Source organism: Haliotis asinina, chromosome 13 (assembly GCF_037392515.1).
Source record: "Haliotis asinina isolate JCU_RB_2024 chromosome 13, JCU_Hal_asi_v2, whole genome shotgun sequence".
NCBI classification, from domain to species: Eukaryota; Metazoa; Mollusca; class Gastropoda; order Lepetellida; family Haliotidae; genus Haliotis; species Haliotis asinina.
The window spans coordinates 29393617-29421589 of NC_090292.1; the positions used below are offsets into that span (position 1 = coordinate 29393617).

General features: G+C 38.8%; 1 protein-coding gene across 2 annotated transcripts in view; it reads left to right on the plus strand.

Annotated features, from left to right (window-relative positions):
• Nucleotides 1-1971: 1971 nt before the first annotated feature.
• Nucleotides 1972-27973, plus strand: part of LOC137260008 (uncharacterized) — a 54759-nt gene continuing 28757 nt past the window's right edge. Inside the window, exons 1-3 of one of the 2 annotated variants that reach the window (XM_067797686.1) lie at nucleotides 1972-2032; nucleotides 25580-25807; nucleotides 26239-26816. In XM_067797686.1, the coding sequence (XP_067653787.1) occupies nucleotides 25669-25807; nucleotides 26239-26816 (717 nt within the window). In that variant the 5' untranslated portion in view covers nucleotides 1972-2032; nucleotides 25580-25668. Of the gene's footprint in view, nucleotides 2033-23961; nucleotides 24026-25579; nucleotides 25808-26238; nucleotides 26817-27973 lie in introns of those variants that run through there. The other variant, XM_067797687.1, reaches the window with a different exon arrangement.

Genomic DNA, 27973 nt, shown 5'->3' on the forward strand with positions numbered 1-27973 from the left:
TTTTGCAGCGCATTACTGACATTTTGGATTAACATAAATCTTGCAAAGCTCCCATTTACTCGTGCAATTGATGTGGCGGTTGCAAAACATCCTCATAGTGGTAGTAACAGCAGTTGCATTTTCAGAATACCAGAATACAGAGTGGTGATCCTAATGTCAAATGTTTGCATGGCAAATATACATTTACTGCTTGACAAGCATTAGATGAGCTAGCGCAATAAACGCGTTTGCGACAAGCAGGCGGGGCAAGTGATCTGGACGATTACACTTGTATGCTACAGGTAGAATGGCGATTAAGCACGTGAACTACATGCTGACCGTGGAGTGAAATCAATACCGCTACTGTTTAACACGTGTCTCGTACAACAATTTAGTTGAACAAGACACAATCACAAGAGGATTCGCACGAAGAAATTGAACTTTTCAATATTTATACGACAACCTGTTTCCCTCTTGTTCCAAATGGAATGTTCTGGAGGGCGTTCCCATATATGCACATTTGGGTCATTTGTCAGGTTGTGTCTCATCTAATACTCGTCAAGCAGTAGTATCAACTGATTACACTGGAATAAATATTTCTCCTGTTGATAAAGATTAACATGTTTTCACATGCAATAAGAATTTAAAGTGAGACTTATACTGAACAGCAAAACAAACGCATGTATCGAAAAATAAATAAATAAAAATAAAATAAAATAAAATCTCACAAAAAGCATGCGTTCATGTTTGTTTAAAAACTTGACAAAATCCAATGTTTCGTTGCTTTCGCTGTATATGACCGCAATAAGATGAATTTTTGGGGGTTGTAACCAGTTTGAATTTCTATAAATAGTGAAATGCGATCAATGTCTTGACAGTATCACGACTACTAGTATTCAAAACTGTACTCGTCACAATATGGCTCAAATATTGCCGATGTGACGTTCAATATTAACTTACTCAAAACTGTATCGAATGCTAACTACACTAACCCCCAAACGAAACGTTACCGTCTCACTGATACACTACCCAGGATATAGCAGAAGGCGTCAGTATATAAGAAAGCTGAATAACAGCTTTATGCAAATTACGAAATAAATTTGTCAAATGTATTCATATTTTTCAGACAAAAGTATTTGTCCTATTTTCGATCATACCGAAATAAATAAATCTGTAACACTGATTTAGATGTCCAAAACAAAGGCTGAAATGAACTTCTGCTTTGAGACCAAGATAAAGTCACAATTTTTCAACTGTTAAGCCAAGAAACAATTGTTGTAGAGAGGTGAAAATTGCTTTTGGTCTTTTAAAACATTTTGTGCTAATTTGCATGGGTGAAAACGAGTAAAACGTGTCTTTGATATTGTGAAAAAGTGCATGGAAACATCTGAAATTATCTTTCACAGTTATTCTTGAAAAGTAACATTTTTCATTTTCTGTTTTCAGTTAGTTTAGTCTTACGCTATATATATTCCATATGGCGGCGGGCTGTAAATAATCGAGTCTGGACCAGACAATCCAGGGACCAACAACATGAGCATCGATCTGCACAATTGGGAACCAGTGCCATGTGTCGACCACCCGACCACCCAACCTGACCACCCGATCCCGTTAGTCGCCCCTTACAACAAACATAGTGGCCTTTTGCTGCAAGCACGGATTGCTGAAGGCCTATTCTACCCCGGACCTTGACGGGTTTCTGTTTACACATAGTAAATATCAACCGCCAAAACGCAGCAACATACAAGCAGTATTGGCATGCATTTCACGAGTAAAGTGATTCTATAGGGAATATAGGGGGCAGTTTGACCAGAAAAAGAAGATCTGTTTCGTAAAACAGAAACAATATGCCAAGCCCAGTCAATGAAGGGGTTATTAACAATCAAAGCCTGTTTTCATTTAAACACACACCACTGCTTGTTCTCACCATAACGGGGTGTATAATTCACGTGTTTCACGTGCAGTATTAACAAGCATGTGCGCGAAGCTAGCAGAGAACGTGCTGATAAGCGATATATCACCATGGCTGGACACCGCTGTACGGTCAAAATTGGTAGGTGTATTTACTATACCTATAATAGGCTATATCAACATTTTGGCGAAAAGTGTGCATTGTTTTCGAGATTATACTGTTTCGGTTAAGCCGTTTTACAATTATCAATGTGATGAATACGTTTAGGCAGCTTTACTGCATCGGGAATAGACTTGGTTTTCAATGTGAACGCTTAGGGGCTGTGACCATGGAACGAGAAACGTCGAGGGCATCAAAATCGGTAAAAGGTTTCAGGCTGTTAGGGGAAGTAACACGAGAGGATGCCAAAAAGTAATGAGCCCAACTATATTCTCGTTATCAAGTGTTTGTAAAGTTCCCATTTAGTTGTGAAGGGATCATTAGCAAAGCCATGTCCATAGTTTCACATTAATGGGTAATGTGGTTCACGAGATATGAGTTTTCACAACACATTGAGGTATAATATTTGTTAAATTATTGCAGAATATAAAAAGGATAGGTTATTTGGTACCCCTTGGATAATTCATGTCCTCAGATATTATCAAACGATGTTTCAGAATGGTATTGGATGAATTTCAGTCATAACCAACTGCCAAAGATTTGGATTGCTTGATTTAGGTTTATACTTGGGCTGTTTTCAAAAGACACCTTCATTTTGATCTTTCAAAACTCAAAACCGTTGTGTCCAGATATTCAAACAATTCATTGGGAGCTTGGGTGAAATTTAAAAAGCGTTTATAGTTTCATATTGCTTGCGGGCTTCTACCTATCTCAAACAGACAAAATGTTAGAATGAAGATTTTATGGATATCAACTTCTTTATTATGAGAACACAACGTTTCGGAGTTAATGCTTACTCCTTCATCAGGTGAATGAGAATGGGGTACAGAGCTATATTTATATGTACAGGTAAAACAATAACAAAATAACAAGTGGAATGAGTTAACAAAAGCTGGGAGCCAGTATAAACGAGCACTGATAGGAAGCCGACAGTTTTGATAACAAAGATGGAAGCCAATGGTAATTACATTACACATGATTGGATGATGTTTACATAACACAGGTTGGGGATGAAGGACGATGTACATGTTTGGGGATTAAGGATGGAAGCCAATGGTGATTACATTACACATGATTGGATGATGTTTACATAACACAGATTGGGGATGAAGGACGATGCATCCAGCTAACCCGAGAGGATGCATCTACCAGATCCCGCGCAACTGTGGCGACCTATACATTAGAGAAACGCTGAGACCAATCAACACCAGAATGAAGGAACACCAGACCTCCATCAGCAAACTCGACCAGAAATGATATGATCATATGTGGATGTAGGGTAGATCTATGCGTTTTATTCTTTGAAAGGTTTTGATTGTTTGAATAATATTTACATGGTAAATTGACTCAGTAACTGCACTATACGACATTTTAAGCCTCTACACAAGTGTTAGAAGATCACACGTAGCCGTTACTGTAACATGTGCTTTATAGTTCTTGTGATGTACCAGAGTCAGTACGTTGGGACAAATATTGCACTTTCATATGAACAGGTTAATAGATATCGATTTAATTCTTATAAATAAAATTGATAATATTAATTAAAATGGTGTGTACATTTTATGAAATGTATGGACATACATATTTAAAGGAATTATCTTGTACTTTGCACTAGTGTGTTTCGTTTTGTATAGACAAAACAATTATGAAAATTGATTGGCCTGGTGCGAGCTTGTCAAAAACGTTTTATGATTCATTATAATTGTTTTAGGATATAAAGTCAATTCAGATTCGATTAAAACATATTATGATGACAGAACATCTAACTCAAACGATATTTATACGAAAATTGTTTAAAAAATATGTAAAGCAGGTCATGTCTTAATGTGGACAAACCTTACGTCCATATTGTAATAGTTCCATATTAAAAACGCGTTCTCTTTGTACCTTTCTTTGCATACTTATGAAGTAAAATATTTACATAATCATAAGAAGGAACGTTTATATTCTTAATGGATATTCAATAAATATTCAGGTTTTGTGAAATTTTAATTTACGCTAAACCGATGCCAGACAGGTGCGCGTGTTGCTCACAATAAGATACTTAGTAACACTGTCTAATTGTTAATATATTCAGGACACTATTGCAGTGGTAAAGCCATTCATTTTATGTTTTGTCTAAAAAGTATTGAATTCTGACACAGAAGCCGAGACCTTTTACACATTGAGTGGAAATTAGGTTAGACATATACCAATCAGCAAACCAGTGTCATCTTTTTCCGACGTCACAAAATGCACAAAACATGCCATGACGTCAACTAAAATGTCGCATTATTTTCAGTTATTTCATAACATTTGAAGATGTGGCTGTTACTCCGTTACTAATGATGCAAAATTAATGACAATACATCTACACAAACAGGAGTATATGCTAATCTAAGAATTCAATTATAAGGACATCCAAATCGCTATTATCTGCTTTCTCGTGTAGTATACTGGCATCTTTTCTTGTAAATAAATTATTGTGGAACTACCAAAAGGTATCCGCTCACAATGGGGGAACTTTGTATCGGAATAGTGTGGTTCACTGTGAACAAAACATAACGAAAATATACTGTTCGCATACACAGCAAATTCTCTCCATGTGATCTGAGTTACATTGGCCTAATGTAAAACAGAGGGGGTTATGCCCCCTTATCTTTATACGTGCATGACCTCTCTGTCGACGTTTGCCGTCATAGAAGAACACGTCACAATTTAATTCTGGACTCACAATAGTCCAGAAACTCTCCGCACTGTGGCCACTCTCTCACAAGAGATTTGGCAAAAATAAACATGCAGCTATTATGAATATGTGCTAAGGATGAAAAAATGAAAAAAAAATTTTTCGAAAACTGAAAATTTAAACTCGCTCGCCCATGGGCACGCCCATGGGCGAACAGCGGCCGAACAGAGGCCCATGGGCGAGACTGTTTAATTTCGTCCAAAATAAACGTTTTGGAGGTTGTAAATGAATGACAAAATGTTAATAAGTATCATGACTCAAATTTCAGCTCGATTTGACTTGACTCCGCTAACTGAGAGTGATTACAAAAAATCTCGCCCATGGGTGAAAAACATATTGGCCCATGGACGAGAATATTTACTTTCACTGGAAATACATGTTTTTTTCCATGTTTTGTAGTTTGTAAATAAATGAAAGTATATTTATAAGTGTCGTGACACGAAAATCAGCTTATTGTGACTTAATTCTGATAATTTAGAGCTGATTTAAAAATATCATTTGGCCCATGGGTGAGAATATTGACTTTTACTCAAATTACATCTTTTTGCATGTTTTGGGGGTTGTAAATGAGTGAAAGTATGTTCATAAGTATCATAATACAAATTTCAACTTATTTTGACTTAATTCCGTTAATTTAGAGCGATGTTTAAAAATCTCGCCCATGGGTGAATAACATTTTGGCCCATGGGCGAGAACATTGCCTTTTACCCCAAATATATCTTTTCACGTGTTTTGGAGGATGTAAATGAATGAAAGTACATTTATGAGCATCATGACAGAAATTTCAATTCATTTGACTTAATTCCGCTAATTTAGAGCGATTTTAAAAACTCCCGCCCATGGGCGAAAAACATTTTGGCCCATGGCCGAGAAAATATTGTTTTCACTCAAAATAGATCTTTTTGCATGTTTTGCAGTTTGTAAATGAATGCAAGCATATTTATGAGTATCATGACACGACATCCAACTCATTTTGACATAATTCTGCTAGTTTAGAGCGATTTAAAAACAATCTCGCCCATGGGCGAGAATATTTCCTTTTACTCCAAATACATCTTTTCCAATGTTTTGAAGGATGTAAGTGAATTAAAGTGGCTTTACGAGTATCATGACACAAAGTTCAACTGATCTGACTTAATTTTACGAATTCCGGAGGATTTTAAAAATTATACGAGAATAATTACTTTTACTCAAAATACATCTTTTCCTGTGGTTTGGAGGTTGTACATGAATGAGGATATGGCAAAAAATTCATTTTGACTTAATTCCGCTAACTACAAGAATCTGCACTTCCACTCCAAATACATAGTTTTTTTTATTGTTTTAGAGGTTGTAAATGAATGAAAGTGTGTTTATAAGTATCACTCCAGTCTTAATTCGACTAACCTCGCTCGTGGACAAAAATATTTTCATTTGCTTGTTTTCTTTATTTTGCAAGCATATGGTTAAAATTCAGATGAAATTATAGTGAAAAATAATTTCAGTTTAATTTAGTGAGTTTAGTTCTATGTCGCACTAAGCAATATTCCAGCAACATCAATTTTCGACCAGACAGTCCAGTGATCAACAGCATGACCATCGACCTGCACAATCGGGAACCGATGACATGTGGCAATCAAGTTAGCGAGTCTGACCACCCGATCCCGTTAGTCGCCTGTTACGACAAGCATAGTCACCTTTTATGGCAAGCATCGCTTGCTGAAGCCCTGTTCAACTCCAGATCCTCATAGGTCCTGAACGCAGAGCTATGAAATTGAAGTTATTAGTGAAAGTCCTTACTCCAGTGACACAAAGACTATGCTGGGACACATTAATAAAAAGCGTTGTGAGATCTTTAAGCTGTTTTGAAATGTGTCTTGTCAACCCCACTGACATTCGCCAATAACCACTTAAATATAGAATATATAGTCCGTGCTCCTTCGGAACAAATAAGTAATTAAGGATCCCCAACTGGGTAATTAAGTAAACAACTCAAAATACTGTCACTTTCTGCCCAGGACATCACGCGTCACCAGTCGTGAGCTAATGACCTTGTAAAACCCCTCCAAAGCACCAAAACCAGTACAGGAATAATCTACAACAGTGATAGGTCACTCGCTTGCTTTCTTTACCATTTGTACCAATTATCATGTTCCTCGTCATGTTCCAGTGCACACAGTGACTTGGTTCGTTTCCAGCGCAACTTCGGCTGCGTGTAACAGTACTTCAGCCAGTTTACTGTATCAGTCGAAATCTTACAATGAATGAATGAATGAATGAATGAATGATAAGAATTAAGAGCAAGATGTATATGTGAATGAATGAAAGAAATAATAAAAGAAAGAAGTACATATGTGAATGAATGAAAGAATAAATGATACACCACGGCCATCCCTTCCTAAACATGCTAAATAATGCAAAACTATCGTTAGATCACATGTGTTAACATCAGCTAATTATAGTCTCCCTTGTCAGACATAACAAGTTTCAGACAGGTTTAAACAAAAAACTATCTGCTTGACTGCACAGCTGCCTGTTGACGTAGTATACCCACCTCACCTAATTTGCCTGCGTAATCTTCATCTACACCACCATAAGCAGAGAGCACAGAAGGCCGAATACCTGTAACCACTGAACCGTGGCGTCTCACTGGAACAGGCTAAGTTCCCAAGTGCGGGTGTCCTTCTCTACCTTTTCCATTAATCTTTAAAACATCTAACAAGCTCAACGCATGCAACTTTTAACTAAAATGTGATGTTATACATATCATAAAAGTAATTTTTAGGTATTATTCAGTTGATAAATTATCATTTTATGATGCATATATGTATGACATGCTGGACGGGTATTGGGCATTTTGTGATAATTTACCATTATCATTTTCATAATGCATAAAAAAGACACTCATTAATCTATCTCTGAGTTTTGTCATTCTTTCACTCCAATACGGTCGTTAAATCCCCTCTGATCATAGTATATGGACTCTCCCATACCCAATTCACCTAATCCTGAGAAATCAACCAAGCACGACATACCCACATCACCTAATTAAGTTTCTGTACCTATCGATAAAAAAATACATAAAATGGAAGGACACCCTGTTCACTAATGGGAGTGAGCCTTGTAGGGAGTACCCTCACTCTCACTAACCAACCGACTGGGGAGAAGCTGCCGTGTTTGTCGGGGATTCTTCTGACTTTATTTTGCTTGCTTTTTGTGTAACTACCCACATTAGGACATTGAGACCATTCTGATTTATCGTGTAAAATACGATTGTATGGTTTAGAATTTGAATCTTGGCATATCTTACCGGTTTTGCTACTTTTGCACACTACCTTCTTACCTGGGGCGAGCATATTTTGGTGGTTTTAGTATTTCATCTATTTGTTTAGATTTATTGATTTATTTGTTTTTGTTGTGTTTTTAACTGCTAGTGGCCCAGCGAGTGAGTCTGCTTTGATAACTGTAAGTTTATTCTGACGCTTGACGAGAGAGACATGAACAAGAACATATATGGAGCCCTTGCATCAATACATATTTAAGACTAAAGGTTTTGAAAAAATAAAATTATTCTAGACCAATATTTGTACATAACTGGTGAAATGAAACTGCGCGTTCAAGGTTCATAAGCACGTAGAGGGCACATTTATCCTACTCCATTTAAGAATGTCCATTTCTGATTGCTTCATGTGACCTTTCGAGGGAGAATATATCAGTTTTACCCAGCCACGTGGGAAAAGCAAGCATCCATGGCAGTAAGTGAACGTAAAGCAGTGATTCGAATCGACTTTAGTCAGTACCATGTTAATAAAAATACATTATTTCAGTTTGTTTTGATGCTATATTTACATAAAGTGAGATTTAAACATTCGTTATGGTAAATGAGGTGTAGCATTGTGATCCACCGATCCGAATGTTAGTATCCTCTTTTGGTTCACACCTGGAGTGTCAACTGTTTGATCGAATACACAACTGGACTGTCGAGAAGCAGCGGAGTGTGAGTGTCGACTGCCTTGGAGAACTTGCGCCTAAGAATAGGAGAAGCCTCGGCTCTACTCTAATTAACGAGGGAGAACACATACACAAAGACATCGGTGAAAGAAGGAGCTGTGGAAGCAATTCCCGAACGATAGTCGTCGCACGAACAGTAATCGAGAAAGTTGGCATCATCGTGAATCGAGGGTCTGTGAGCAATGTAAACTGCATATTGTAACACAGTGGCCACAGTAAAGAAGACAGAAAGTTTCAGCGTGTCAAGGACCAGCTTCAGAGACAAGAGATTGCCATAATAAGCTGTGCTGATCAGACAGTCTACCTCGTTCATAGTGGTCACATTAAAGCATGTACTGTTAACGGATTTTGTTTACCTTCTTGTCCGGTGTGTTAAGGCCATAGTGTTAACGTCGGGTTACCTCCTTACATATTAGCCGAAACATCGAATTTACAAAATTTCAATTTTCGACAGCCCAGGTGCGTTGTTTATTGACGGAGTAAGAGGATTATGAGGCATGGTCGACTAGGTTTCTTTGTTTAACTAATCCCACACGGCCTTCACCAATAGAGGGAATGATTTCTGTTCAGTTATGACATCGCTGTTCTCCATATGTCTCTATTTTCTCAACACATCTCCAAGATGTTGTGTTTTTTGTGTGTTTCGTAAACACTGATTGGGACTGGTGAACAAGCTTTACAGTTTATATCAGTACTTCAGCCACACAACATATAATACAAAATATGAATGCAGCATGTGTCGTCATCCATATGAACTATCACATAATAACATATGCATACATATCATTAAATCAAATAAACATCTATCATATAGGTAGACATAAAAAAGAGAGTTACGGCTTGTTGTGTCTGACTAGCTCTTTGTAGAAACACTGAACAATTGTGAGAAGGTTATTGATAAGTTAATTAGTTTTCTGTTAAAAAAACAAGCTTTGTGTTTGCGTGATAAAATCATTGACGAATTCAACTATTTTCTGGTTTTCACAGTGTATAAGTTCTTTGTTTTCGTTCACCGAAGTCATCACAGACCACAGTGAGAAAAGGTCCATCTTCAAGCAGTAAGGAAGACCATGATAGAGTATGGAGTACTTGTGTCTTCCTTGGCTTGGTCATCTCCACCGTTACCCCCTCCTCCGAAACCACACCCCGCAAGGGCGTATAGGATTGTGGGGCCGTGTCAGCGACAATTTGGCTCGGTGGATAAACAGGGACTCCTATAACCCCGTATACCCTTCATCACAATGCTATAATTTGTCGGCTTTGCGTATCCGGTTTTGTGCATTCTGTAATATTGTATAGTACTGGTGAAGTATTAATCAACGCAATATTTTGTTTGCTAAATGAACGAGATTCTTTGAGAATCAAAATATGTTTTAACTACATTTTCAAAATTGAAATACAGCATGCACACAATAACTAAATTGAAAAGAATATCGTGCAGGAGAAGGTTTTCCAGAGTACATGCACATAAATGCCATTCAAGTCTTTGAATGTCTATTCGATGGGAGGACACTAGGATACTATCTACCAACAACAACAACTGGCGCCAAAGGAAACTGCAAGAGGCCATCGAGATCCGGAGACAGAAACCAGCCATCAACCGCGACCAAGGAGTGTACCTACCAAGTGCCTGGGACTTATTGATAAATTAATCTCATCTACCTGTGTACATTCTATCTATGTAATTCATGTATAGTCTATCTACCCGAGTACATACTTGTGTTTGTACATCACCAACCCTCATGTAAACATGCTCACCCCCTATCGTGTGTTATGTACATCATCCTATCATGCGTAATGTATCACCATTGGCTTCCATCCTTATCCCCAATCATGTTATGTAAACATATCCAATCAACTGTAATGCATTACCATTGGCTTCCATCATTGTTATCTTAACTATCGGCTTCCTATCAGTGCTTGTTTATACTAGCTTTCGTTAACTCATTCCACTTGTTACTTTGTTATTGTTTTACCTGTACATATAAATACACCTCTGTATCCCTTTCTCAATCACCTGATGAAGGAGTAAGCATTAACTCCGAAACGTTGTGTTCTCTCATAAAGAAGTTGATATCCATAAAATCTTCATTCTTATAAATGCCATTGTCTTTCACAGACTAATATGTGCAGGTCTTGAAGAAGGACAAAGTCCCCATCCCTGTTTTAGTAAATAGGATTGTTCAATCACACATTCATGTATATATATTGATTTCAATATATATTTACAGTAAAATTTAATGCACATAGAATTTTACGAAAGGTCGAAATTCGAGATTATTCATGTGCATATATAAGGTCTGCATGCATCCCCAGTATAAACAACAATGTATTTAGTTCACATGGCAAAGGAGGTTTATACACAAAACCGAAACCAATTGGTCAGCTCGACGCCTTGTAAAACAATTAATTCGAGATTTCCTTTGAATGTGAGATATTTGGCTACGCGTCATGCGCAGTCAGTCTTTTTCATCCATATACACTCACGAACACCTGTTCATTTCAAAGCTGGTGTCACCTAATGATCTAGAGTAATCCATGGATGAGATGTCTATATGACAAGTAAAATACACTTGAAAGCGGCAGCTGGTTTATTCCAATACACAAGACCAGCGGACGAGACACGACGCGCAAATTGTAGCAGGCGCTTTGCGGAAATTACGTAACTGAACGCGGAAACAGAAAACGTCATCGTTCCGCTCAGTGGTTTTGTCTTTGCGAGTTATGCTGAAATACTCAACAAATTAAGATAAAAGTCAGAATGATAAAAAAGTGGAAATCAGTGTGTGGATTAGAACTTGAAAAATTCTCATGAAGTCGTTGACAAAGTAATATCTGTTCAGGTTAAAATAATTTGAAAAACAGAGAAAGTTATATGGATATAGAAGTTCTTCTAATGTAAGCAGCATTTCGGCGTAGGTGTTAAACTCGTTTTGAAGCAAATGATGTCTACGGGGTAGTTATGTAAGTTAAACCTTTATTTTGGGTCAAGGTCAAAATCGTTTGGTGTAGTGACAACGGTGCTGTTTTAAGGGATTAGACACTGGTTTTCTAAAAAAAAACAAAATAAAATGTGTTTCTTTAGGAAACGAAATAAGACACGTGTGCCAATGTAATTGAACCGATGTTAGCGAGTTCACTCAGTGACTTTAGTTAATAAAATGAACTTTCAGTTCACCCCTTCCGTTAGTAATGAGTTATTCAGTTTCTTAATAAAATTGCTTAAAATGTGAATGTTGGAAATGACAGTTTTCTTTATCATTTTAACAACTTCAGTTATGGCAAATGCGCTGCTGTACTTTGCGTTTCCTCCTACCTATTTTACCTAAAGACACCTTTTTGTAAAAGGTTATATGTTCATTGTGAGAATATTTTTGTAGTAAAAAGGGAGAATGTACCTCGTGAAAATGAATTTTGAAAGACTGCAGATCAACAGTTCCAACAGTATCAACAACATAATTTCTAACATACTTAGAGACCACAACCATGGACCTGTACACAACGAAGCCACGGTAAATGTTTTCGACTGTAGCAAAAATAGCGAAAATTTATTAAAAGATAGAAAAGTAAACGTAAAATCAATCTTGAATATTTTACGTATTCCTCATAGCCCAATATAAAGATTACACATTAACAGTATGGATACGTTAATCTATAGTTTAAACTAATCTCTTAAAGTAATCGTGACTGGATTGGCAAGCATAATCATGCATATAAATGCCACTCCATACCAATAATATAATTATATAACATACATGATAACTACACAAACCTCGTCAACCGTCAGAATAAATTTACAGTTATAAAACAAATAAATCAATAAATCTGAAAAAATAGATGAAATACTAAAAACCACCAAAACATGCTCGCCCCAGGTAAAAGGTAGAGTGCAAAAGTAGCAAAACCGGTAAGATATGCCAAGATTCAAACTCTAAACCATACAATCGTACTTTACTCGATAAATCAGAATGGTCTCAATGTCCTGATGTGGGTAGTTACACAATCAAAGCAAAATATTGATAATTTATCAACTGAATAATACCTAAAAATTACTTTTATGATATGTATAACATCACATTTTAGTTAAAAGTTGCATGCGTTGAGCTTGTTAGATGTTTTAAAGATTAATGGAAAAGGTAGAGTAGGACACCCGCACTTGGGAACTTAGCCTGTTCCAGTGAGACGCCACGGTTCAGTGGTTACAGGTATTCGGCCTTCTGTGCTCTCTGCTTATGGTGATGTAGATGAAGATTACGCAGGCAAATTAGGTGAGGTGGGTATACTACGTCAACAGGCAGCTGTGCAGTCAAGCAGATAGTTTGTTGTTTAAACCTGTCTGAAATTGTTATGTCTGACAAGGGAGACTATAATTAGCTGATGTTAACACATGTGATCTAACGATAGTTTTGCATTATTTAGCATGTTTAGGAAGGGATGGCCGTGGTGTATCATTAATTCTTTCATTCATTCACATATGTACTTCTTTCTTTTATTATTTCTTTCATTCATTCACATATACATCTTGCTCTTAATTCTTACTATCATTCATTCATTCATTCATTCATTGTAAGATTTCGACTGATACAGTAAACTGGCTGAAGTACTGTTAAACGCAGCCGAAGTTGTTAAACGCAGCCGAAGTTGCGCTGGAAACGAACCAAGTCACTGTGTGCACTGGAGCATGACGAGGAACATGTTAATTGGTACAAATGGTAAAGAAAGCAAGCGAGTGACCTATCACTGTTGTAGATTATTCCTGGTCTGACAAATACGAGAATACCCCATAAAACCTCGGTCGAAGAAAACCTGGGACGGGCAAACGAGAATTAATAAAAGTGGATCCCACAATATTAAAACGAAACATGCTAAACTGGGTAGGTACACTTAAAACCACTGGGTAGGTACACTTTCCAATTGTAAGGTTTTGCCCACTATAGAATGTATTCCACAACAAATATTTTGACAACATACCGTGTGTCACCTAGAAAGAAATACAGTTTTGGTGCTTTGTGTTTCCTTGTGAGGGGTCACTGTGTGCACTGGAACATGACGAGGAACATGATAATTGGTACAAATGGTAAAGAAAGCAAGCGAGTGACCTATCACTGTTGTAGATTATTCCTGTACTGGTTTTGGTGCTTTGGAGGGGTTTTACAAGGTCATTAGCTCACGACTGGTGACGCGTGATGTCCTGGGCAGAAAGTGACAGTATTTTGAGTTGTTTACTTAATTACCCAGTTGGGGATCCTTAATTACTTATTTGTTCCGAAGGAGCACGGACTATATATTCTATATTTAAGTGGTTATTGGCGAATGTCAGTGGGGTTGACAAGACACATTTCAAAACAGCTTAAAGATCTCACAACGCTTTTTATTAATGTGTCCCAGCATAGTCTTTGTGTCACTGGAGTAAGGACTTTCACAAATAACTTCAATTTCATAGCTCTGCGTTCAGGACCTATGAGGATCTGGAGTTGAACAGGGCTTCAGCAAGCGATGCTTGCCATAAAAGGTGACTATGCTTGTCGTAACAGGCGACTACAACCTCTAAAACAATAAAAAAAACTATGTATTTGGAGTGGAAGTGAAGATTCTTGTAGTTAGCGGAATTAAGTCAAAATGAGTTGAAGTTTTTGCCATATCCTCATTCATGTACAACCTCCAAACCACAGGAAAAGATGTATTTTGAGTAAAAGTAATTATTCTCGTATATTTTTTAAAATCCTCCTGAATTCGTAAAATTAAATCAGATCAGTTGAATTTTGTGTCATGACACTCGTAAAGCCACTTTCATTCATTTACATCCTTCAAAACATTGGAAAAGATGTATTTGGAGTAAAAGGAAATATTCTCGCCCATGGGCGAGATTGATTTTAAATCGCTCTAAATTAGCAGAATTAAGTCAAAATGAGTTGGATGTCGTGTCATGATACTTATAAATATGCTTCAAAATGTTTTTCGCCCATGGGCGGGAGTTTTTAAAATCGCTCTAAATTAGCGGAATTAAGTCAAATGAGTTGAAATTTCTGTCATGATGCTCATAAATGTACTTTCATTCATTTACATCCTCCAAAACACGTGAAAAGATATATTTGGGGTAAAAGGCAATGTTCTCGCCCATGGGCCAAAATGTTATTCACCCATGGGCGAGATTTTTAAACATCGCTCTAAATTAACGGAATTAAGTCAAAATAAGTTGAAATTTGTATTATGATACTTATGAACATACTTTCACTCATTTACAACCCCCAAAACATGCAAAAAGATGTAATTTGAGTAAAAGTCAATATTCTCACCCATGGGCCAAATGATATTTTTAAATCAGCTCTAAATTATCAGAATTAAGTCACAATAAGCTGATTTTCGTGTCACGACACTAATAAATATACTTTCATTTATTTACAAACTGCAAAACATGGAAAAAACATGTATTTTCAGTGAAAGTAAATATTCTCGTCCATGGGCCAATATATTTTTCACCCATGGGCGAGATTTTTTAAAATCACTGTCAGTTAGCGGAGTCAAGTCAAATCGAGCTGAAATTTGAGTCATGATACTTATTAACATTTTGTCATTCATTTACAACCCCCAAAACGTTTATTTTGGACGAAATTAAACAGTCTCGCCCATGGGCCTGCCCATGGGCCGCTGTTCGCCCATGGGCGTGCCCATGGGCGAGCGAGTTTAAATTTTCAGTTTTCGAAAAGAATTTTTTTCATTTTTTCATCCTTAGCACATATTCATAATAGCTGCATGTTTATTTTTGCCAAATCTCTTGTGAGAGAGTGGCCACAGTGCGGAGAGTTTCTGGACTATTGTGAGTCCAGAATTAAATTGTGACGTGTTGAAGAAAATCCATTTTTGACATTTATTGCGAGTCATTTTTTAATTTGTGCATGTGACCTTATGCATTAGCACAAAAATCCATTTCATATACACTTATGTCGTTCAGATATCAAGCTGTATTTTCTTCGCTCACACTTTCCGTAAAGATGACAAGTTCAGAAAATCGTAGCAGAGTGTTTTTATTGGTGCACGATAAATAAAGGAGAACTTTACTTTTTTTTTTAAACACAAAAGTTTTGGACAACATTTAGCAGTGTCTATTTCCCAACCCCCTGAGGTAGTTGCAGTTATATTTATACCAGCGGATAGGAAATTAAATATTCTACATTTCTGTGTAATTTTATAGTCGTACGCAGATCCAGGACCACGCAAGCGCAATTCTTGCACAACGTTCACTTTTCTAACCTTACGAAAACATGCGTCTGAAAAAAAAACCCAAACCCGGCATCCAGGGGGTTAAAGAACAAAACAAACATAACAAGATTAATATTAATGAAAACCTTCAACGAGAATAAAGATGTCGCCCACCATATGTCAACTGAACAAAGGACAAGTCTCTAAAACAATTTTAATCCATTGTGGCCAACTGGTGAAACTTATTTGAAAAAAAAGAATAAAATTCACGGTAATGGTTCCTTTACTTGTTCTGGCTTTCCCGGCAATGAGGTTTGTACTTAAATTGCGGCTTTAATGGCAACAGGTAGTATTCAAATGTTGCACCGTCTGCACGTCTCATTGTATTGACGTCTCTGCTCGTCTTATTGTATTGACGTTTCCGCACGTCTTATTAAAATATATTGTATTGAAAATTAACTGGTAAAAGATATTAATATGTTTCTGTAAACTGTACGTGCTTTACAGGGAAACTCTTTGATTATCAGGAGTAATATACTGTACACAATAACATTGCTAGGTATACAAAGCATTGTACATAGGAAACTACTAGTAATATGTCCATTGGTGCAGTTACATTGAACATGAGTGAGTATAGATTTACACCACCCTTAGCAATATTCCAGCAATATCACAGCAATATTCCAGCAATATCACAACAATATTCCCGCAATATCACGGCAGGGTATACAAGAAATAGGTTTTACACATTGTAACCACATCGGGAAATGAACTCGGGTCTTTGGGCTGAAAAGCGAACGAATCAACACACAGGGTAGGGCATTTCAAATCGCCATTACGTGCTTTCTGATGAAATACGAAGTACTAGAATTTGTACTTTACTGAGAAAGTGTAATATCCAATATATGTAACTTATTTTTTATATTTTACCGCTTTCTAAATGGCAGTGCGTAATCACAGTTTTCGGCCGTGGGAACCGTGACAATGAACACTTATCAGAGGGGTACACCAAATCCGCCTTCTAGGAACCGTGACAATGAACACTTATCAGAGGGGTACAGAAATCCGCCTTCTAGGAACCGTGACAATGAACACTTATCACAGGGGTACGCCAAATCCGCCTTCTAGGAACCGTGCCAATGAACACTTATCACAGGGGTACACCAAATCCGCCTTCTAGGAACCGTGCCAATGAACACTTATCACAGGGGTACACCAAATCCGCCTTCTAGGAACCGTGCCAATGAACACTTATCACAGGGGTACACCAAATCCGCCTTCTAGGAACCGTGCCAATGAACACTTATCACAGGGGTACACCAAATCCGCCTTCTAGGAACCGTGACAATGAACACTTATCACAGGGGTACACCAAATCCGCCTTCTAGGAACCGTGACAATGAACACTTATCACAGGGGTACACCGAATCCGCCTTCTAGGAACCGTGACAATGAACACTTATCACAGGGGTACACCAAATCCGCCTTCTAGGAACCGTGACAATGAACACTTATCACAGGGGTACACCAAATCCGCCTTCTAGGAACCGTGACAATGAACACTTATCAGAGGGGTACACCAAATCCGCCTTCTAGGAACCGTGACAATGAACACTTATCACAGGGGTACACCAAATCCGCCTTCTAGGCTACCAATTGTCCGACTTTCGTTTTTTGTGGAAGTCGTTGTGGCTGAACGAATTTGTCGGCTGAATTTGTGTGACTCTGACTCTTAGGGTGTGGGTTCGAATCCCGGATGGGACTCAGCTCAAAAAGTACTAGAATTTGTACTTTATTTTGAGAGTAGAATACCCATTGAAACATATGTTAATACGATGTCTTCAAAAAGTGTGATACAACCAAACGTATCCGGTTTCAGTGGGGATCTTTGTATTGCTTAGTTCACTGGGAACTAAGTATCATGAAAATATAGCGCGAAAATATATCCAAAATTCATTCCAAGTGATCGGCGTTACTATGACCAAGTGTTGGCTGGCTGGTTTTACAGTTTTAGGGCCTCGTGGGCCAGTAAAAAGCTTATTTGCGTCCATGACCAAGTGTTACGCATAGTGGAGTTATGCCCCCTTATCTTCATACGTGCGAGGCCTCTCTGTCGTCGTTTGACGTCAAAGAGGAAAATCTGTTCTCAACATTTATTACGAGTCATTTTTAAGATTGAACGTATAACTTTATACATAAGCACAAAAACTCATTTCATGTGTATTTACGTCGTTCAGATACCAGGCAGTATTTTGTTCGCTCATACTTCCCGTAAAGATGCCATATTAAGAGCAGATATCGTCGCACATAGCAATTATGGGTGCACGATTAAAAGCGGAGAAATTTACTTTCTTTATCGCATGACGATTCGAATGACATTTAACAGTGTATAGCTTTTTGGGGAATTTAAACCATTGGATAAGAAATTTAATGGTTCACATTTCTGTGTAATTTCATCGCCGTAGATAGTTCCAGGACAACGTGAGAACAATTCTCGTTTACGTTTAAAATCTTATGAAAAATTTCGCCAGTTAAAAAAGGGGGGAAAACCCCAAAGCAAAAACAACAGCAACAACAAAACATGGCACACAATAGTGCATTTTGTATCCGCACGCAAGAGAAGACACGTTCTGAAGATTACACTTTCTTAGCAAAATACGGATTCTAGGTCTTTTTCCCGGTTACATGCGGGATTCGAACCCGCTCCCTCCGAGTCAGACGCTTAACCCGCTGAGGCATTTCAGGTGCCTGACTCTGGGGGTGTTGGTTCGAATCCCGGATGGGACTATACCAATCGAATGTACTAGAATTTGTACATATCTTACAATTTACCTCTTTCTACCATTGTGTGACCGCTGCCGTGGTGTAGTGGCTAGAGTATCCGCTCGGAGAGTGGAAGGTCGTGGGTTCGATCCTCGGTCGCGTCATCATATACGTTAAACTATGGTACTTATTGCTGCCTGGCATTGGACATTGATGGGTACAACAAGGACTGGTCGGTTCGGAGTCAGTATAATGTGTCTGAGCTGGGTATTCCTGCTTAACTGTGACATGGTATCGCAATGAGCTAGCACTATAAAACCAGCTTGGCTAGTACTTTAGTATGTTTGGCTCACATGCCGACGTGCATGCGTGAGCACGTGTGTCTGCTTCGTTTACTCACATACGAACAACGTGTCATAAGAACTACATCTCAAATACTGTAAAATCATTTATTATTATTCGCGGGTGTTTAGTTTTTGCGCTTTTCGCGCAAAAACATTATTCGCGAAAATAAAACCTCCGCGAAAAATTATGATAAATTGTTAAAATAAAAACAGAGAGCTTTGAGATTTAGTTTTGTACTGCTAGTAATTTGACTAAAGTACACTTCATTCATTCATGACTCAGTGAAACAAAAAGATACATAAAAACAAATTAAATAGTTGATTCAGCACATGTCATTTTCAGTGTCTCTGATTGACACGATACACACGACTTTACTAAATTAAAAATGTCAGGTCACCTGATACTAGTGAATTAGTCCGAAAGCCCAGCTTGGCGAAATCCGCTTTGGATTAAATCCTTCCTCTTGGATATGTTGTCGTAGGCCTGGATAATCCATTGCGCATATAGTGGTTTGGCAATACTGGATCTAATGTCAACAGAAACGGCGGATGTTGGGTCGTCAGCACCAGCTTCCTCCTGTTGCTCTAACTGACGCACTACTTCATTTGAATACCAAACATGAAACGCATGTTTCAGTTCATCTTTAAAGTTTTTGTTCACAGCCAAATCCAGAGGTTGTAGTTTGTTTGTGCATGGAGCAGGCAAGTAAACAACTTCGATGTTTTTCTCTTTTAGAAGTTTTCTAGTTGACTCTGTGCGATGTGCTTTGTACACGTCAAAAATGCACAGAGCTTTCTGAGTAGCTGATTTGGCCGAGCACGTCACGGGTCGAGGTCACATATGGGTCAATGATTTCTTCCACATATCTCAACATGGATTCTTCAGTGCTCCAGTGCATGTCAGTATGGGTGATGTCCCAATCTTCAGGAAAGTTGACACTGACGTGGCAGCGATCTGTTTTCCCAGCATAAATCAGTTGAGGGGGAGGTAGTTGTTCTGATTTGGTCATGGCTAGAAGTGCTGTGATTTGTCGTTTGTCCCCCATTCCAGATATCGGAACCTGTTTCGATCCTCTTTCTTCCATAGTCCAATCACCTACAGGCACGAGAGAAAGGCCTGTTTCGTCAGAGTTAATAACCAGGTCATCTTGGATGCCATGCGCTTCGATTACTGATGCCACTCGACCGTGAAACTCTGCTTTAATTGCCTCAAAGTCGGATGGAAGACGTTTCACATCTTTTGTTCCCTTTCTCTTGACAAAATCCATTCGCCTTAAGAGAGACCGGGGCCATGCTTATGTCAACTCAATGCTGCCTCCAATGTTTTGATTTATGGAACTTCTTCATTATCCCATCGGCAGCTGCATGCAGCATACGGACATTTACTGTACCGCCAGCCAATCCTGTTTTTCTAATCCACTTTCTGATGTCTTCTTCGTCCTCCCCTAACTTTGCCCTTTGACCCCTGACTGCCTTGACCAATCGGCGAGGGGCTTCTCCAGTTTGTTGTTGTTGCTTTAAAAAGCTAGCTTTCATTCCTCTAACAGTTAATTCGCTGACTTTCCTCTTTAGTTCACTGGAAAATTTTCTTGTTGCCTTCATGACTCCATTTTCAATAGCGTAAACAGCGATTTTAGCACGAAGTTCCTCATCATACAGGCCATACTCTCCACGTTTTCGCTTTTTCTTTGTGAGGTCAGGCATTCTCTCATCTTCCAACAAATCTACAGCGATGTTAGCTGGCATGACAAGTTGCGCTTCAGTTTCATTGTCACATAGACTCGGATCTGGGAGGCCGGGTGTCTTTGCTTTTGAAACAGTCTTCGTAAGCCACTTTTGTAATGAAGCATGAAGGAACACGGTATATGCAGACGCTTTAATTAAATAAAATTAATTAAACTACAAGGATTGATTAGGGATTAATTATCTGAGCAGAGGCACCCCCATGGCCCCGACTGCCAGCTGCTTGGACTGAGGTTCTTATTGAAGAACCTTGGACACAAACTAGAGATGGTGGCCGATTCCTGTTGTTTACAGATGGTGATGATGACAAGATAGTTGTCTTCTCTAGAGATGAACAGCTAGCCGCCCTCCAGTCTGCTGATGCTATTTATATGGATGGGACTTTTTCTGAAGCTCCATTTCTCTTGAACCAGCTTTACATACTTCACGCAAAACTTGGATCAGTTATGTACCCGTTGGTGTATGCTCTACCACCAGATCGTCAGCGAAGCACATATCATCGATCCTTCAGCAAACTGAAAACATCTGTGGAAGAAATCCTTCATCGACAACTATCCCCTGCTCGCATTCAGACAGACTTAAAAAAAACCCAGCCATTCAATTAGTTGAACTTGAATTTCCAAATGTTCATGTGTCTGGTTGTGCCTTCCATCATACTCAAGCGATCTGGCGAAAGGCACAAGCTCTTGGTTTGGCCGTCCCATACAGAGAAGATCCTGACGTGCAGAAATGGATTCGCCGAGCAGACGGTCCTCCCCTTCTTCCTGCTTTGGTTCCAGACACCTGGCTTGAGTCGATGAATGCAGCACCAGAGATAGCCAGAGCTGACGAGTTCAACGACTATGTTGTATCAACATGGGTAGACTACGATGCTTTGTTTCCAATAGGACTGTTGAACCACTTTACATGTACTACAGAAGGCCCAAGGACCGAAAACAATTTAGAAGGATTTCATTCACGGAGGAACCGTTCTCTGTCATGTGGCCACCCGAACTCGTATAAATTCATTGACTTGATAGCTGGGATTGAAAAAAAATTAACGGACCAAAATTGACCAGATCGGCCTAGGAGCTGCACCCCCTGCACAGAAGCGCGTCTACCGAGACTCAGAGAACAGACTCCAGAGACTGAAAGATCAGCTGGAGAGGGGACAGAAGACCGCAGTCCAGTACCTCGATGCAGTTGGCTACTTACGGAAGCTGGGCTAAATATAGAACACATTCAAGACTGAGAATGAAAGCAACACTAAATTGTCACACACTGTATATATTGTATATTTTGTCTATATAATGTTGTATTTGGATGTAGTGTGAGCGTGAAAGATGTATGAGTGGCAAATAAATAAATGAAATAATGAATGAATTTATTTGTTTTCTGTTGGGCATTATTACGTAGGCACTGGACCATAACGTCTGTTTGGGCAGATTCATTAAGCAGTCGCAGGTGACAGCATGTAGTTAATCTGTGCATTGGGCCATAACATGTGTTGTTTAAGCTGTAGTTCTTATGCGAGGACACCCCCAAGAAGGACGTTAAACTCCATGTAGCCACTTCTCTGCTAAAATTGTGTATTCACAGCAAAAGACCTCAGTGAATTAACAACGGGTTTATTGGACAGTCAGTGAATGTTATACAGGAAGTGTTCTTTTTTTCTAGAATCTATTCAACCAACTTAAAAAGCACGTTACAGTGAGATTAAGTGTACGTTTTACAAGACTTACGCGAGGAACAGCAATTATGTAATAGAGTAAAGCACAATGGTCACAATAAATATCAAGCTACACAACCTAATACCTATTATTATCCAATAGTGTTTCCTAGCTGAGATATCGCTTGTAGAAGATCAAACGAGATATCATGTGGTAAGTTTTGTGCTAACTGCTAATTGGTCAATATTTTCGGACTACTTTCATTATCCTTAGCTTTAAACAAAGATGGCCACCGCAATGAGTTATTTTTGTTGATGATTTGTTTTGACATTTCTTAAATGCCACAAGAAATGGTGAAACTTAGGTATTGCAGAAAGCCATGTACGTTACCACTACTTTTCTGTGTGCTTTGTTTGAAGTAATGTTGTCACTCGTCCCCTCTTCCATCAGCCACATGTATTCATATGCAAGTCTTCAAATTAAATTCGTTTCAGGTGACGTTTCATATTTAATTTCTCACTAACGACAAATTGATATGATATTGATAATTGTATGATATTGGATGATAAATGGCATGACACTCGTGTCTTTGATATCAAATATATCACCACTCGTTGATAAATATTTTAGTCCGAGGTTTGCCTCCTCCTTTGATCAACACGAGGCTGAGATTGTCTTTTATTGAACACAGCACATTCTAAAACCCCAACAAAATAGAACAACAACCCCACCCCCCCCACCCCAAACCAAAATCCACAGCTACAGTTAAATCACCAAAATCCCAAAGCAGAGACTCGGAAATTCCAAATTTCTCAAACTTAACATTCGTGTATCATTGCTGTCATATCCCAAGTGGAATTTGTATGTGAGTTTAGTTTCAAGCCGCTTTTAGGCAATATTCCATGAATATCACAGCGGGGGACACCAGTAATGGGCTTCACACATTGTACCTTTGTGAAGAATTGAACCCGGGTTTTTGGTGTGACGAGCGAACACGTTTACCACTAAGCGACCCTACCACCCAAGAGATTGAAAAGAAAACGATAGTGCTATATACAGATGGTGCAGAAAACAATTTATTCACAAAGAAAATAGTGTTCTTTAAAATAATCATACTACAGGGGATGAGAGAGGATAATTTTATACGGAATGTGGGATCCTTCATTTCGTTTTCAACGGGAACACATATAGCAGCATGGTTACATGCAAGTTCAGACAGCTGTGGTAGTGACCGCGTTCACTAAAACATGCATGGACTCTCCACGAACTCGCCATTTTGAGATACATTTTAAAAGTCGAAGATAAAGTCTATTTGGAACATAAAGTACAGCTGAAATTCTGTGGCAGTGATGTTATGTCATCGCTGCGCTGGAGTGTGGTTTATGAGATATGATGCGCTGACGCTTTCAACTGGGAACTGGGCTGCAGCTGGCGCAGTGATGGGACTCTGGGTAGGAGAGAGGGCTGGAGCGTCAACAAGACAAGGGAGGTGACTCTAAACTTTCAAGAACTGAGGTGGCGTCTCTTGTTGCTAGTCAAACGTAAACAAAGATATTTAAAGGTATATATGGTCGTGATTTGTCGTTTGACTGCTTGATTTTATGCATTGTGACAGGTTTCACACCGCAACAGTGTATTATAACAAAGCTTCGCGTGTGCGACATGCTACTAGTTTGAATGTCGGTCTGTATAAGTGGAACGTTTGCCAACCAAACTCTAGACGGTTCGTGGAGGGTTAAACTTTTGCGTGATGCACTGAAAATGCCGGCAGTCGTTTTAGTCGTGTTCCAGATTGACGGATTCCATAAAGAGACGTTACGGCAAGAAATTATATGTAGTTACTAAGTGCGGTTTGGTACTTAGCAGTTTTTGGCCCAGAACATAACAATGACGGCACGAATTCGTTAGGTTGGTACTCACAGGCCAGCGATTCGGTTATCATGGTAAACGTGCTAGATACACATTCCTTGTCATTAATTAGCAATGGGCGCTAATATGAACTAAAACCACAACATCTACATACCTAGTTCAGCTAGCTAAACGTCGTGTTCCTGCCAAGGCATACGTATGCCTTGGCAGGAACAGAACGTTTACCTAGCTGAACTACTAATTACCCTTTCAGTATTTGGGTCTTTTGACATGTTTTGGGCCAACACAAGCAAATTGTTTTAGATTTTCAAGCATAATATGTCTGAAACACCCACTGGAAGTGTATTTAGTTGCAGTTTCATAAGTTTATAATCAAATTGTGTTTAACAAAAATAGAAAGTGATGTTGGAGTTTTCTGTCAGTGCTGACTAGGATTCAGTTCAGTTATACTGGCGTCTCCTATTCTCGCGGTACTTATGAATATCAGCTGAAAAAATAATATAAACAGTTCTTTTTGTATGTATGCTTGTTGTTTTTAAATAAATAGATTCCCCCTCTAACATCTGCATCAACTGCTTGATCCATCAAGTGTATTATCTCATTTGAGCTCGATGAAAAACATGGTCGTCCGCCCCTGACTTTTCGAGGCATCTCCTATTCTCGCTGTACGAGAAAGTAACGTTATTACGTGTAAGGAAGGGGAATCTTATCGGGAAGGGCGGGGAAAAGTTATGATTTTTCCAAGTTGGTTAAAACTAACGAATATTTGTTACATTGAAAAATTTTGATAATTCACAGACTTGGGCCTCTTCCTAGTTACTGGTCAATGATGTAAACAACCGCTAAGTATCACACATCGGCGACCTTGGCAGAAAATGTGTTTACCGCGAGAATAGGAAACCCGTGAGAATAGGAGACGGTCCTATACATTTTTAGATAAGTATCTTGATGTTTAAATATGATCAATGTGCATTAATTGTAAGATCATAAGTTTTCAGGTGGCAGTGTTTACTAGCACTTATATCAAGGCTGGTTCCTTCTCACCAGACTCTGTACATTCCTCGAGTACCCAGGCATGTGTTAAAAATGATGATCTTAAAGTGTCCAAAATCTGTAAAGCAATATTAAAATCAGCCATGTGGTAAAGCTTTATGTGCTTTCCATACACAAATCAACATACACAGTTGCAAAACTGTATTATAAAGGGGTCTGTTTCCTGAGCAAAGTTCTTTATCCATGTTTTCAGGTCAGCAGAATCCATAAACTGTTGTATAATAAGTTTTCAAGGAAGATTGAATGTTTGAGAAAATGTGCCCCAAGTGAGCCCAGTATCAGATGGGTTGTGGGAGCAGTGCTTTGAGCCCCAGGGAAGATGTGGGGAAGAAGGATGAGAAGGCAAAAGTAGTGCAACAATATCAACAGCACGAGAGCTTCCGGACAACTCCAACTAAACAAGTACCCCCAACAGCATCAGGTGAGATCCGAATCTCTGATATTATTCAAAACCTACAGCTGTGGGGTAGCCTTGTGGTTAAAGCTTACACTCATCATGCCGAAACCCTGGTTCGATTCCCCACATGGATACTGTATGTGTGAAGCCTTTTTCTGGTGTCGCCCGATATTGCTGGATTATTACTAAAAACAGGGTAAAACCAAACTCAGCCGTAACTCACTGTAAAAGCAGCTTTAGTCCATACTAGAACAGCTGGTTCCTACCAGCTGACACATGTGCATTTACTTGACTAAAACTTGAATATCACACCTTGCTTTTTCTTTGTCCTTTTGAAAATATGTCGTGACATTTTGGATGACAATACTAAATTAATCTTAGAAAGACTGCTGTATTTCAGTACGTGATTTACACCATTTATAGCTATTGATTTGTTGTTCTGTTTTCCTTTGTAGCTGGAAACAAAACCTCCAATGCCAATGAATCTGTGCCAGAATCCAAACCTGAACTGAAACCTGAAACCAAGGAATTGGCAACATCTACAAACCCAGAACTGAAACCTCAAACCAAGGAATCCACAACACCAACAAACCCAGAACTGAAACCTCAAACCAAGGAATCCACAACACCAACAAACCCAGAACTGAAACCTCAAACCAAGAAATCGGCAACACCTACGAAACCAGAACTGAAACCTCAAACCCAGGAATTGCCAACATCAAAACCAACAGAAAAGACCCAACAACTTGAAAATTTAGTCATGTCAAGTTCACCAAAACTTATGCCAGTTTCCCAAGAAAAGACAACTCCTGAAGCTAAGAAAAATGAAAGTGAGGCAAATGAGAGTTATCTGCCCTTGGAACCTGAATCACAGCGACGGTTTGACAAAACTTTGGGATCTTGTTGTTTATTGGTAAAACCAGACAGTGTTGTGAATACAGTTGATAAGAATGTGACAAGGTTACAGCTACACAATGCTTTGCCACACACATATTCTGTGTACCACTTGCTGAAGAAACTTGATAATATACAGGTATGTACAGAAATGACACTTGTTGACAGGGAAGACACTTGACGAGTTAACAGCAACAGCTCCTCATTGACATACATTACTACTGTAATTTGAAATTTAGTTTGAATTGATCCCGGTTCATCCAAAGGATATCTACATTCTGCAGCAATGTGCTTTTCTATGCAGAATCTGTGGAGACTAAATGAAAACAGTATGATGACTATTACAGCTGTTCAATTATTACAAAATCAAACATTTTTTTCTTGCTCTCTCTCTCTCTCTCTCTCTCAACCACTTCTCACTCTTTCAGTATTTTACTTCCTTAGTCCTTCATTCACTCCTTCACTTGAGCTCAGTGTTCACAAACAGTGTTTTATAATAACAGGACATTGGGTCCTATTAGTGTCAGATGTCTGTCTTACCCACTGAAAATTCACCGGACCCATAGAATAAATTTAAACACACAATTCAGAATTATCATTTCTTATAATTGGCACTGAAATTATTAACATTATATGAAAACAAACACAAGATTTATAAACAGCAAACATATGTCACATGTCACAGAGAACAACTTCAGACAAAGTCATTGTAAAATATATTCAGTCAGACACTGGGGCCAGCAAGCTAGTGACTTGTCTGACTGGCAAATATGCCAGATTTGTTAGAGGGTCAGGCGCTATTTGTGAACGCTGTTCACTCACTTCTTTACTTATTTATGGTCTCTTTTACTCTTTCTCTCTGTCACTGTCCATCACTCACTCAACCACTCAACCATTCGTTCAACCACTCATTCGACCACTCTACCAACCATTCACTCAACCACTCATTTGACCACTCAGCTACTCAGTCAACCTCTCAGCCACTTGACCCGTGAAGGTCCCGGGGTAGAATAGGCCTTCAGCAACCCATGCTTGCCATAAAAGGTGACTATGCTTGTCGTAAGAGGCGACTAACGGGATCGGGTGGTCAGACTAGCTGACTTGGTTGACACATGTCATCGGTTCCCAATTGCGCAGATCGATGCTCATGTTGTTGATCACTGGATTGTCTGGTCCAGACTCGATTATTTACAGACCGTCGCCATATAGCTGGAATAGTGCTGAGTGCGACGTAAAACTAAACTCACTCACTCACTCTCAGCCACTTACTCAACAACTAATCCACTAAATCACTTA